A 12,519-nucleotide genomic window follows, 5' to 3' on the forward strand; every position below is an offset into this window, starting at 1 on the left:
TCAACTTCCATATCCGAGAAACCGCAGCTTGGGGTTAGTCCTTTAAAAAAAAAAAAATTCCATGAAAATGTCATGATGTATAAATATTATCTTTATAGGTGTATATTCTTGGCTTGTACTGAGTGGTTTTGTGTTATGATTCTCTGCCTCTTTTCAGACCAGCTGGTAAACAATGCATTTGGTTCTTTCTTTCTTCATAATCCAAGTGTCGCTTTTATTCATATTTCATATCGAAATTCACATTTTCATAATCTTTTTTTTCTCTTATAAGAAAATTGATTTTCTTAGTTCAAACATTGTGTTCAAATATAATTGAGATTAGATACGATCAACGGTTATGCTCTTCTCTCCTTTAATATCTCCATAATTGTTGTAACAAATCCGTTTTCATGTGTTTATTAATATGTTCTCCTCTCTTTTCTTCATTTTCTCTTGAAGTAATTTTCATTTGTGCTTATTCAGCTCATTTAGACTGAATATTTATAGAGGTTCATCACAGTTTTTTTTTTCATTTGCTTTTATCTGTTTCATTGAGAATTCGAATTGTTCTTTTTTTTTCTCTGTTGCAGGGAGATAGCAAATGGACCACTTGATGAAGGAGGAGACAGACATGTTTTGATCAAAGCATCTTGATCTCCATCTTTTTTTTCACACAATATTATCTTAGAAAAGAAAAAAAGAAAAAATCATGTGATTTGTGGTTGATAGTTGACAAGTGTGGCTATAAAAGAAAGTAGTTTCCTGAGAAACTTAATTATAGGTAGGAAGAAAGTAAGATTTTAATGGGAAAAGCTTTCAGTTACAAAGAGAAGTAAAAGACAAAGAGAGAGAACAACAAGTGGGTTTGGTTTTTGGTTTAGGAAAAATCAAACGGTAGCAAAAGAAAGTAGTAGTATAAGCATGAAGTCATTAGAGAGACTGGTTTCAGATAAAGCATCAAAGCTTGGAAACTCATTTCCATGTCAAATCTGTGTGGTTGGGTTTCTCTGTGGAATCTGTCTCACCTCACTCTTCTTAGCTGCTCTCACTTCCCTTGGCACCTTTGAGCTCAATTCCTTCTCCTTCTCCTCTGTTTTTCCTCCTTGCAATTCAACGTATCAAGTCACCGGTAAGCTTCAAAAGCCATTGCTATCCTCCTATTCATCTATTTCAACCTTTTCTGAATACATTTATATATCTTAATGTTATATATTATGGTATTCTTGAGCTCAAAATTTTATCATTTGTTTATTATTTGATCTCGCGCAATACTCCACAAAATTGAACCATTAGAGTTTCATTTAATTGGGTATGGATCAAAATTTTGATTTTATTAGTCCATGTTTTGTTCTGATTTGGTAACTAGCTGTGTGTGTTTTCATGTAATGATATACAGTTGTTATATGCAGATATGGGTGCAGACAGGAAACTGAAATGGAAGAACAATAGTGGGACAGAAGATGAAAATGATGGTGATCAGGTGAAACTTTTGGTCTCTGCTTGGGACAACAAATTACTAAACAATGAAGAATACTTCAAGAAACTAGGAATGAATAAATCTGATGTCCCAAACGCTCCACATTTGGAGAATTGTGAGGAGAGGACACGAGATAGGGAGCGTTTGGACACACAAATAGCAAATCAGACATTTCCTTCTTGGGTATGCTTTCTTCTCTCTTCTTATTTGCCATCATAAAAAAACTACCTATGATGAATGAATGAATGATCACAAAAAGCTTTGTTTCAGATCAATGGAGGAGATGAAGAGAATTATCCATTAACAAGGAGAGTCCAAAGAGATATATGGTATCATCAGCATCCTTCGGACTGTCAAAACAAGACTCTCAAGTTCCTTGTAGCTGACTGGGAAACACTTCCTGGCTTTGGAATAGGAGCTCAGATAGCTGGAATGACTGGTCTTCTCGCAATAGCTATAAATGAAAACCGAGTTCTTGTTGCAAACTACTATAACCGAGCTGATCATGATGGTTGCAAAGGTATGTGCTAACATGTTAAAAGATAGCAACATCTAGGCCTGCTGGTTTTGGTAGTTCTGTTCAACATAAATCTTATCTGAGTTGAGTATTCGGTTTGTTCGGTGTTTGAAAATCCTACCGAAATTTTTGATTTTGGTTATAGTTTGGTTTAATTTTGTTAAAATTTCAGATAAGTTCGGTTTTAAATTCGGTTAGTTTAATTCGTTTTTTGGTATGATTTGGTTATAATTTTTTTTTGTTTTAAAAAAAGCCGAAGCAACCGATTTCCGAACCGAAAACCGAAGTTTTTTTAGAAAACCTACCCAATCGAACCAAACTTCTAACCGAAAAATCCGGTTCAAAACCCCAGCCCTATCAACACTTTAGGCAACCTCTTCTTTTTGATTCATCTCCTGTTTGGTTGCAGGTTCTTCTCGGGGAAGCTGGTCTTGTTATTTTCTACCGGAAACATCTAAAGAATGTAGAAAACGTGCGTTGGAAGTAATGAAGAAGAGAGAAGCGTGGGAGAGTGGGATTATTACAGGGAAACAAAACTACAGCAGCAAGGAGATTTGGTCAGGGCGTGTACCAAAGCGTTGGGGTCAGCCTTGGAGTTATATGAAGGCTACCACAGAGATCAACGGGACTTTGATCTCAAGTCACAGGAAAATGGATAGGAGATGGTGGAGAGCACAGGCGGTGAGATACTTGATGAGGTTTCAAACTGAATATACTTGCGGTTTGATGAACGCTGCTAGACATTCCGCGTTTGGAAAAGAAGCTGCTGAGATTGTTCTCTCTTCAGAAGACTGGAGAAAGAACAAGAAGAAGGAGGAGAGTAGGTCAGAGATTGAAGAAGTGTGGTCTAATCACAAGCCGTGGGTCCCAAGGCCAATGCTGAGCGTGCATGTACGAATGGGAGACAAAGCATGCGAGATGAGAGTTGCTGCTTTAGAAGAGTACATGCATTTAGCTGGTCGGATCAGAGCTAGGTTTCCGGAGCTCAACAGGATTTGGCTATCTACGGAGATGAAGGAGGTTGTGAAGAGAAGTAAAGATTATGGTCAGTGGAGATTCTATTACACGGAAGTGGAGAGACAAGTTGGTAATACATCAATGGCTGACTATGAAGGTAGTCTTGGGAGAGAGATGAGCACTAACTATCCTCTTGTTAACTTCTTGATGGCATCAGAAGCTGATTTCTTCGTTGGAGCATTGGGTTCCACTTGGTGTTTCCTCATTGATGGTATGAGGAATACCGGTGGTAAGGTAATGTCCGGTTATCTCAGTGTCAATAAAGACCGGTTCTGGTAACTTCACCGGTTCCCCTATGTATATATTACATAACTGGTACTAGCTTTAGCACTCCTCCACTCCTTGTTTCTTCATCTGTTTGTACAAAGAGTTTTCAGTGTGTAAATAAAGGTTTTATCCGGTTTAGTTTACAAACAATTCAGAGCAATTCCAAACCAACTGAACCGATTCTTTACCGACTTCAACATGTGAAGTAGGCATGTGAGTTTGGATATTCAGTTCGGTTCTGGTCAAGTTTGGATCATCCAGGTCTTAGAAATTTAGATCCATCTAGATATTTGTAAATCTTTCTTTGGTTTCTAGTCGATTATTCGTTGTTTATGGTCGGTTCGGTTTAAATACTTTTAGTTATAAATATTCGAAATTTTTGGGTACAATTCGTTTTAGTACCCAAAATTCGTCAAAATTTATATTTATTACAAAATAATAGTAAAAGTTGCAAACAAAAATTTATTTACACTAAATCATAAATTAGAATATACAAAACAGAACACATAAAATTATCGTCTTGGATATTTATGTTTTTAGGTTGAGGATAGATAGGTTTTTATCAGGTTGGATCCATTCAGATTATTTTTTTCAAATCTAAATCTATTTATATGAGTTATTTTTCGATTTCGGTTTTTTCGGATTAAAAATTTTTGAACTCATCTAACTAATCGTAGATTTTTGGTTCAACTAAAGTCGGATATTTTCTGTTCGATCTCAGTTTAGACTGGATATATTCGGATTGGTTTTTTTTTTTTGGTCAAATTCGGATTGGTTTAAATTTGGATTTTGAGAACGGTTTTTGGGTCTGGGTAAAATGTCCAAGGATAATGTGAAGTGAAACTTGAAGATTAACTGAACAGAGCAAAATGGCTGTTCCTTATAGCAAAACATGTTAACTTAAAAAAAATTTCACAAACAAGATTGCATACTACAAACAATAACACAACCAAACTCTTCTCATCTAAGTTTCACACCCTGTTTCTTCAGGATGTGCAATTAAGCATCCGGTTCTTGATTGGAACGTGAACTCGAGGAGCCAGGTTTTGGAGCACCGTGCTTCTTGTTCTTCCTGATTCTAGCTTTCTTGGCTTTCATCCTGCGTTTCTTCTCAGCTGAGTCTACCCATGTGTAATCTGATGGTATGAGGAAAGGGTCCACTTCATCGTCCCTGAAACGGTTACTCTCGTAGTCACTTGACTGGCCTCCACCACGAGCACCTTTCATCCATGACACCCATGACGAATTATCTGATGACTTTGCATCATGAAAAACGGGACTAGAAGGAGGCGTTGAGAATTCCTCAGATGGTTGGAGCTCTTCGAACTTAGTAAAAGTGACAAGAACACGGACTGTTGGAATAATGGGGATAGCAATCTGCACCAAAGAGCAGACAAGACCTGGTTAAGAAACATAAGAAAGGTAATCTATAAACGGGGCAAAAGAAGTTATACCTTAACAGGGAATGTCCCTGTTGGAAGTTTTGTGGTGAGAAGCTCTCTGAGTCTCCTCACTGCTTTGACCTTATTGGCTAATATGTCAAGAAGAGGAAGAAGCTCTTCTGTCTTAAGAGGGAAGTCAGGTGTTAACCACAACACAGGTCTTAACCCTTTCTTGTACTCGCTTTCACTCTTTTTCTTCTTGGCACTGCCTTTGTTGTCCTTTGTGGTGTTATCAGATACTGTTGACGTTCTCTGGCTTTTCCCTTTCCCCTCTTCTGGTGCCGACTTAGAGCCTTTCTTAAGCTTTGTTGTTGGTGTCTCTTCACTACCATCATAACCAGGTTTTGAGCCTTTCTTATTCCAACCAAACCAGCCTTTCTTCTCCTTGAGAGAAGCACCACCATTTGCTTCTCCACTTGGACCATCATGGTGATGCTCATTAACGTCATTCTCTTCATCTTCCCCCATCCGCAGAGCAGAATCCAACTGTTTTCTCTCCTCAGAGGTCAACACATCCTCAAAACCATCATTCTCACCACTCCCATTCGCCGCCATTCTATCCCCATCAACAGCAAAGAGCTCCTCATCACTCATCGCCCCGGGAACGCTTCTCGACTTCACACTCACCATCACATGCATCATGTCATACACTTTCGCTTTCCAGCTCCCAACACTCTCCGTCCTCTCCTGCCGTCTCCAGTTACTCTGAGGAACCAACTCAGCCTGCGTCACATCAATGCCAGGCCTATACATGTTAGTCTGAGACATCTGCTTCACCTCACTAGCAACTTCACTCTCCGTAGGCTGAGCTCCCGCTCCCTCCAACGCGTTCGTCACTTCCTTCTCCTTATGAGAAAGAACAATCAACGAACCAGGAGACAGCACCACCTTCCCATCATCAGAAGCATAACCATCTCCCAAGAAAAGGAAAGTCTGGTCCGATCTCTGGATCTTGAACCCATCAAAACCCGCTAGAGTCATATCAGCGCGGAGGTTCGAACCGCGCTTCCATATCCTGTAAGTATCAGAAGGAGCAATCCTGCTGACGAAAGGAATCACAGAGCTCTCGAAATGAAACGTGATCTCCATGTAGAAGTCACGTATCCTCGAAGCCGAAGCTGTGATCCTCGGGAGCCTCCTGCACCACTTAGCCCAAGCGAGAGGCTGGTAATGCCTGGCGATGATCATAGCAATGCCTTCCTCTCTAGTGCACACAGCTTCCTGCAGAGCACTCCACCCGTTCTCGTTCTGCAGACTCCAGTCAGCTCCAGCAGACATGAGAATCTCGGCAGAGACGGGGTCACGGAGACGAACAGCGAGGTGGAGAGGGGTCTCACGGTTAGGGACATCACGGCGATCAATCACCGCGGTTACGGAATCAGCACGTGCTTCAGCTTCTAAAGACTCTGCCTCGTTGGTGACTTCACCGGCTTTGGCTAGTTGGGGAAGGTCGGTGACGATTCGTCTGAGAGCAGCGTGGTCATGAAGGACAACAGCTAGATGGGCAGGACTGTGTGTGTATTTAGAGTAATCTTCCATAGGTTCTTACACTCTCAGAGAGGTTCTGTAACACTATTGCCCTTCAACTACTACATGTAAAGGTTTGACCTTTATGAGAGAAAAGGATCAACAAACATAGATTCCCTCCACACTAAGCAACCTATAGACTCCGAAGAAAAGAACCCATCAGTATAATTGCAAAATCGAATTGAAAGTTTTCAACTTTAGCGGAAACAAATCTCAAAAAAAATGCAAACACAAACTACATATAATGCTTAGATGTTCAGTGTATTTGATTGATCTCTCTAATAGGCAAAAAAGGTTATGACTTTATGAGAGATTCAAGAGAAGCGAACATGTATCTACTTTTGCCTTGTCCTTGTAAGAACATAAAAGGTTCACAAGAAAGAGCACCTGAGGAGAGAGAGAGAAGGCGGTAAGAATCCGAGACCAGAGGCAGAGGGATGAAGAGAATGTCGAACGGTTCGATCTACCGACCCGACCTTATAAAGCTTTTACTCAGATCTCTCTCTGTCTCTCTCTATCTCTTTCTCTCTGGAACTTGGTTGTTTGTTGATACCATTTGGTTTATGCTTTACGGTTCTGTCATCTGTGGAGGGGAGGGATATACTGATTACCCTCGGATTTGGAGTTTATTTACGACTTTGCCATCTGATTTTAGCTTTTACGTTTCTCTCTCTCTATCTCTATACATTTACAGGGTGTGTAGTTCAGCTTTCTTTTGTTCCATAATAGCTTAAGCTTTAAGCCCATCACTCTCTTTTTAGTATTAACTGAATCTGAGAAATGATCAAGGATTGTAATTGGACGAGTAAATGTACTCATTTGCAAACAGATCTCAAGAGACAAAGATAGATAGGTTGTACGGTTTTGGACCGGTTCTTGAGAATTAGGACAAAGATCCCTTCCTTGTCTTGTGAAATGAAATCATAGTTTTGTGGGGTGGGGTGTGTGTGTGTGTTACAACTCTTAACCAAATAAGAGCACATGTGATACACTATAAAACAACTAAAACCTGAAACTAACTTTCTTGGATTCCTCTCTTAAGACAGAACCAATCAACAAACAACCAAAAAAAGAGAGAGAGGGAGAGAGAGAGGAAACATGGCATTATTGGTTTCCACATTGTATCAACAACTGGAAAAATGATGAAAAAGTACTGAACAAACCCACATCTTGAAACATCAGCAAAGTGAATGCAAATTACAAGCCATTGAGTTTAGATGACTATTTTATAAATAGAGAATTTCTGTAAAGTTTTAGATATGAAATAAAAAGGAACACTGAAGAAAAACCAAAACTTTTTGTATGGTTTTCAAGTTTCAGCATTAGAGCTCTCTCCCTTCCCTTCCTCTGGTTAAGCTCCAAAGATTCTTTCCCAATGATGCAATGACTTTGTATCTTCTGTTCGGCATAATTTAACCAATCTGATGAAATCACAAACCTTTAACTTCAAGAGAGAGAGAAGAATCCAAGGAAGCTTACCTTTTTGTGAACTCAGAAGGGAGCCTCCAGGGACTCATCCCAAGCCTCAGCACTTCCATTGGATGCATCTTCAACATCTTCTTCCATTGATAGCCTTATGTACTCTCTATGTGCAAAACGGTCCCACTCTGTCAATGTTGGGTTCTCCCGCTCCTGTTTCCATTTCACCAATTTATAAGAAGCAAGCATCAAAGGTTATATATCAGACAAGAAAGTACCTGACGGATGAGGAACGGATCCCGTGTTTCAAATGCCATAAACTTGTTGAGATTAAACAGGATGTTGAAGACGTGTCCAGAGAGCTTTGAGCCCTTTAGGTCATGCACCGTTATATGGCTCTCGTTCTGTGGAAGGAAACAAGCAACAGTCAAGCATAAGAAATATAATAATAACCACAACATCATGAGACATGTTGTTTAACCTCTGGTCCGATCATATCAATCATCTGGCATAAGATATCCTCAAAGAGAACAGCCTCTTGCGCCATACACTCCATTCGACGCAACTGCTCCTCATAAAAGAAGAGCATCTCATTTCGCGTAATAATACCATTCCCATCCAAGTCTATGCACTTAAACCTGATACAGTCTCTATGTTATAAGATAAAAAAAACACTCAAAATGCTATCTGTCTAGCACATTACGTGTGACACAGCTTTTACCAGTATTCAAGGCTAGGCTCTGACGATTTATCTTCTTCAGCAAGTATGAAATACACAAAATCCTCATACCCCATTTTCCCTTGAACTTTGCTAGTAAACTTCCTAGCAACCTGGGTAGAAACCAATTCATTATCCGTGAAAGAAACTAGTGACTTGGAACAGAAGTGTTGAAACCAATATCTTTTAGACAAAACCTGGGAGAATATTCTGTCGACAATCCGGAAAGTAAGAGCATGGTTGCCATATCTCATAAGGTTTTCTTTGTCAATAAGGAAATCATGATCCGTATCCAGCTCCCAGAACTTGCAGTATATGACATAAAAATGTTCATATGAGAAGTACCTAGTTGCCAAAGTTAATAGAAGAAAAGTGTTAAAATGTCAAAAATGAAACAAAACCATATACACAACAACAATAGCACAAACTCTCTGTTTTTTTTTTTCAGTACCTCAACACTTTGTTGATATCTTCTTCTTGATCAGCATGAATCATTGCATCAATCAAGTTTCCTCTTCTGAGCTCCCTAAATGTAAGTCGCCCATTTCCAGATCTGTTTATGTAGTAAAATATTCTGTAGGTGACAGTTTCAGCTGCCCTCGTCAAAATACAAAAAAGTATGTCAGAACACAAAGTTAACATAACTCAAGCAAAATACCATGTTGAGACCTAACCATATCTTTCTTGGAACTCAGGTGTGGTTTGCAGGAACTCTAGACCAGGATGTGTCGCCAACAGTTCTTTAAGTAGTGGTTTAAAATCATCCTGCTCCAGAAAAGAAAAACCAAAGTTAAGAACTGAAAATGCAAACTTATGAGCATTGGTAAAAAATTACCTTAACAATGTAATTCTGATTCTTCTGCTTTACTATCTTAAAGATTTGTGTCGTTGTATCCATTATCAACATGTTACCGTTCACCCAATAATCAATAAATGCTTCTCTGCATAATCAAACATTTCAAGACTCTTACACTCTGTTGTTTCAATACCACATGATCATCAAACTCATGATAGAGAGCCTAAAAAATGAGCATGGAGGATTAAAGTGGAAACAATACAAGCATAGTAACTTATACCTAGTAACAAAACCAGTGTTGTTGACATCGATCTTCCTGAAAAGTGAAGTGGAGAAGAAAGATGGGAGCTTGCAGATTTCTCTGGTGACTAACTTGAACTCTGAGTATGCAAAAAATGTACTTAGTTAATTAGGCAGCCCCATAAATGTTACCTTTCAATATTTAAGATTAGTCTCAGATGGCTAGGCCAATTTTTAGAACACTGAATATTATTGTGATGACATAGAGAGTTACCTTGTATCTGCAGTCCATCCATGTGACCATAAAAAAAATGGTTGATTCTAAACATACACTGCTCTTTCATCTCGCTTGGTGGTGGACGACCATTTTGAAAATAAAACTGTTTCTTACTTGCATTAGTTTTATATATAAAAAAAACAAGAATTGACTAATCAAATTTTTTTTTTCAGTTGTCAAAAAACCTGAGGCATCTGCTCTTTAGCAGGAGGCTCTATGGTTGTTGGTTTCAGAGAAGAACCCAAGTTAGAAGGGCCAGCTCTCTGCCTCGTCGTCATGCGAGGTGAGCCACAGCTCCTCGGTGAAAGCGGAGGAGCGCTTCCAGCAGGAAACATGGATGGTATAGCATTGCTTGTGGCAGAGCTTGAACCAGTTACAGCATTCAAAGGAGATCCAGACAATGCATCATGAAGCAATGATGCAATCTAATAAAAACCAAATTGCAAAGTTTAAGACTTTGAGATTCAAAGCGAATGAAAGAATCGAACTTTACACCAAAATCTTCAATGTAATCACAATTTTAACAAGGGCAGTTAAAAGACAGAACAGAGTTGAGAGAGGGAAGAAGTGGAAATGTCTGTTGTTACCTGTTGATGAGCTTGGGGAAGAGAGAGCCACTGGTCGAAGAGGGTTTGTGTGAATCCGGGTTTTGAGGTCAGGACAAAGGAAGACATCTCTTGAAGCTGTAACAGATCAGCATCAACGCGAGACATGTCTGCTCCGGGAACAATGGCATCCACCATACTCATTTTTAACAGTTTCCAATCGAATCAACACACAAACACACGAAATGAGAAAGGAATCAAAACCCAAATTGCGAGCTGCAGATCTTCTCAAGTGATCGGGAATGCAACAGAGCGAAAAGGTACAACCTTTTCTTTCCTTGTTCGCCGTGTGGAAAGAGAGCGATCCCAAAAATAGAAATAAAAATAATGTTTAGTTGACTTTAGAATGAAATAAAAATAATAGAAGATGGGGTCTATTTTCGATCTTTACTGTTCTTTGTTTAGGGTGGTGGTAGACTTGGATGTCGGTTAGTCGATTCGGTTTGGTTTATTTAGATTTTCAGATTATTATTGATAATATATTCATAAGTTCTATTCAAATTTTACTAGTTATCAGATTGTTTCGGTTTGTTTTCTTTTCTGGATTCGGTTCAGATCGGATTATCACGCATAAATACGGATGCAATCAAATATCAAATCATGGAAAGTCACAAACGACAGTTCTTGGTAACTAAGTAACAAAGACTTTTTCTTTTATTCTCATCTTGTTATTATGTCAAACTTCAAAACTACAGATCATTTTGTACAACAACAATACTTGAAAGTAGGGGGGATTCCAAAACCAGTACAAGAACCATCTTTGTATGACTTATTCAAACAAATCGTTTTGCACTCTTTGTCTCCAAGTTTAACAGTGCATGGATTGAAGCAAAGTGTGTTTGAGGTATCGTTCTCTGGAAAGGTGCCTATTTGAAAAAGAAAAAAGAAACAATTCCTTGATATCAAGTCATTTTAACACAACAAATACAACTAATTATGATAGATTTCATACCCATTTTTTATACAATCAAGTATCCAAAAAGGTTTTGTGAAAACAAGGATTTGTTTTATAACTTGGAGGGTTATTTTAATAAAAATACTGATATTCATATCAGAGTAAAAGATATATTCAAAATAATGTTAAAAACTCGTAAATATGTATAAATACCATGGGTGACATCATTTGTTTGGCAATGAATGGAAGAAACCACCATGAGAACGGTGAGGGTGAATGCAGTCAACATTGTTGAGAATTTCATCTTTATATAATTGGATTTCCAACACGGCTTAACTAATTCTTGTTATGTTCTTTTTTTCTTTTTTTTCTTATTGATTTGCAAGAATGTATCAGTCTATTTATAAACCACAAAATTGTTTTTGGTCATCATTCATGTTTAGAACCATTAATTTTGTATATACCCATACAATATATATAAGGTATGGTCAATTGATATATTTTCAGATGGCCATAAATTTATGTGATCTAATTATTGATTCTGAATCTTAATTAGAAATATTTCCCTTTTATATCATTGACAAACAAGTCAGGTTATTGATTTGGTGAGCAGGTTACTGTTATGTTTTAGTCAAAGAAATCTTTAAAAAAAACTTATATTGTGGAATTAAAATATCAAATTTACTTCATATGTATAAGTCCAATTTATTGATTCTGAATCTTAATTAGAAATGTTTCCCTTTTATATCATTGACAAACAAGTCAGGTTATTGATTTGGTGAGCAGGTTACTGCTATGTTTTAGTCAAAGAAATCTTTACAAAAAAAAACTAATATTGTGGAATTAAATATATCAAATTTACTTCATATGTGTAAGTCCAATTTTTTTTTGTTCTTTTTGAATAACTTCCATTGACATGTGGCTCCACAACTGATCAAAACAGGGTACATCAATTATACAATGTTAGTTGATTTCTCCCATTCTCAGCTTAACTTACGGATCAAAACATGATAGAGGGATGATTGGTGACTATGAAATAGATCCAAAACTGAGTTATCTTGTACCACCAAGGAAGCCTCGATATGGTTTTCGATTTCGACCAAGAAAATCCTATGTTACACTTTATATTAGCTTTCCTCTCGCTGGTTCCATTTACTTTTTGCTTGTTTGTATAGTATTACTCGCATTCGTGTCTATTTTTTTGTGCTATCAGCCAATATTGTGCATCATCATAACCTTTTTCTACTATTTCGTTTGACAGAAATTTTATACGTTCAAATAAAAAGTTGTTTCTGTTCTTCCATAATATTCATAGAATCCAAGGTGCCAGTTGTCTGATTTCT

General features: G+C 37.9%; 4 protein-coding genes across 8 annotated transcripts; 1 reads left to right on the forward strand and 3 right to left on the reverse strand.

Annotated features, from left to right (window-relative positions):
- The first annotated feature begins 65 nt into the window (after nucleotides 1-65).
- On the forward strand, nucleotides 66-3,407 carry LOC108824182 (uncharacterized). Of its 3 annotated transcripts, none has more exons than XM_018597557.2 (5): nucleotides 66-165; nucleotides 570-1,108; nucleotides 1,389-1,639; nucleotides 1,727-1,976; nucleotides 2,383-3,407. In XM_018597557.2, the coding sequence occupies exons 2-5, from the start codon at nucleotides 901-903 to the stop codon at nucleotides 3,267-3,269; spliced, it is 1,596 nt and encodes a 531-aa protein (XP_018453059.1). In that variant the 5' UTR covers nucleotides 66-165; nucleotides 570-900; the 3' UTR covers nucleotides 3,270-3,407. The 3 variants fall into 3 exon arrangements, with proteins under 3 accessions (XP_018453059.1, XP_018453058.1, XP_056849388.1); XM_018597556.2 differs by lacking the exon at nucleotides 66-165 and adding an exon at nucleotides 223-334; XM_056993408.1 differs by lacking the exon at nucleotides 66-165 and having other exon boundaries at nucleotides 969-1,108; nucleotides 1,376-1,639.
- A 678-nt stretch (nucleotides 3,408-4,085) lies between these two features.
- Nucleotides 4,086-6,868, reverse strand: LOC108832292 (uncharacterized). Of its 2 annotated transcripts, XM_018605783.2 has the most exons (3): nucleotides 6,614-6,868; nucleotides 4,712-6,359; nucleotides 4,086-4,634 (listed from the first exon to the last, which is right to left on the reverse strand). In XM_018605783.2, exons 2-3 carry the CDS (start codon nucleotides 6,236-6,238, stop codon nucleotides 4,257-4,259), a joined length of 1,905 nt encoding a protein of 634 aa, XP_018461285.2. In that variant the 5' UTR covers nucleotides 6,239-6,359; nucleotides 6,614-6,868; the 3' UTR covers nucleotides 4,086-4,256. The 2 variants fall into 2 exon arrangements, with proteins under 2 accessions (XP_018461285.2, XP_056850560.1); XM_056994580.1 differs by lacking the exon at nucleotides 6,614-6,868 and having other exon boundaries at nucleotides 4,712-6,403.
- Nucleotides 6,869-7,316: 448 nt separating this feature from the next.
- On the reverse strand, nucleotides 7,317-10,611 carry LOC108823855 (serine/threonine protein phosphatase 2A regulatory subunit B''beta). Of its 2 annotated transcripts, none has more exons than XM_018597147.2 (13): nucleotides 10,264-10,611; nucleotides 9,862-10,101; nucleotides 9,674-9,779; nucleotides 9,440-9,539; nucleotides 9,199-9,304; nucleotides 9,038-9,128; nucleotides 8,815-8,956; nucleotides 8,561-8,708; nucleotides 8,367-8,476; nucleotides 8,127-8,283; nucleotides 7,924-8,049; nucleotides 7,706-7,858; nucleotides 7,317-7,621 (listed from the first exon to the last, which is right to left on the reverse strand). In XM_018597147.2, the coding sequence occupies exons 1-12, from the start codon at nucleotides 10,423-10,425 to the stop codon at nucleotides 7,718-7,720; spliced, it is 1,629 nt and encodes a 542-aa protein (XP_018452649.1). In that variant the 5' UTR covers nucleotides 10,426-10,611; the 3' UTR covers nucleotides 7,317-7,621; nucleotides 7,706-7,717. The 2 variants fall into 2 exon arrangements, with proteins under 2 accessions (XP_018452649.1, XP_018452648.1); XM_018597146.2 differs by having other exon boundaries at nucleotides 7,317-7,624; nucleotides 10,264-10,610.
- Nucleotides 10,612-10,977: 366 nt separating this feature from the next.
- Nucleotides 10,978-11,606, reverse strand: LOC130500228 (putative defensin-like protein 70). Its single transcript, XM_056994991.1, has 3 exons — nucleotides 11,586-11,606; nucleotides 11,390-11,480; nucleotides 10,978-11,147 (listed from the first exon to the last, which is right to left on the reverse strand). The coding sequence occupies exons 1-3, from the start codon at nucleotides 11,604-11,606 to the stop codon at nucleotides 10,978-10,980; spliced, it is 282 nt and encodes a 93-aa protein (XP_056850971.1).
- Nucleotides 11,607-12,519: the final 913 nt, after the last annotated feature.

The sequence above is a fragment of the Raphanus sativus genome, chromosome 9 (assembly GCF_000801105.2).
Source record: "Raphanus sativus cultivar WK10039 chromosome 9, ASM80110v3, whole genome shotgun sequence".
NCBI classification, from domain to species: domain Eukaryota; kingdom Viridiplantae; phylum Streptophyta; class Magnoliopsida; order Brassicales; family Brassicaceae; genus Raphanus; species Raphanus sativus.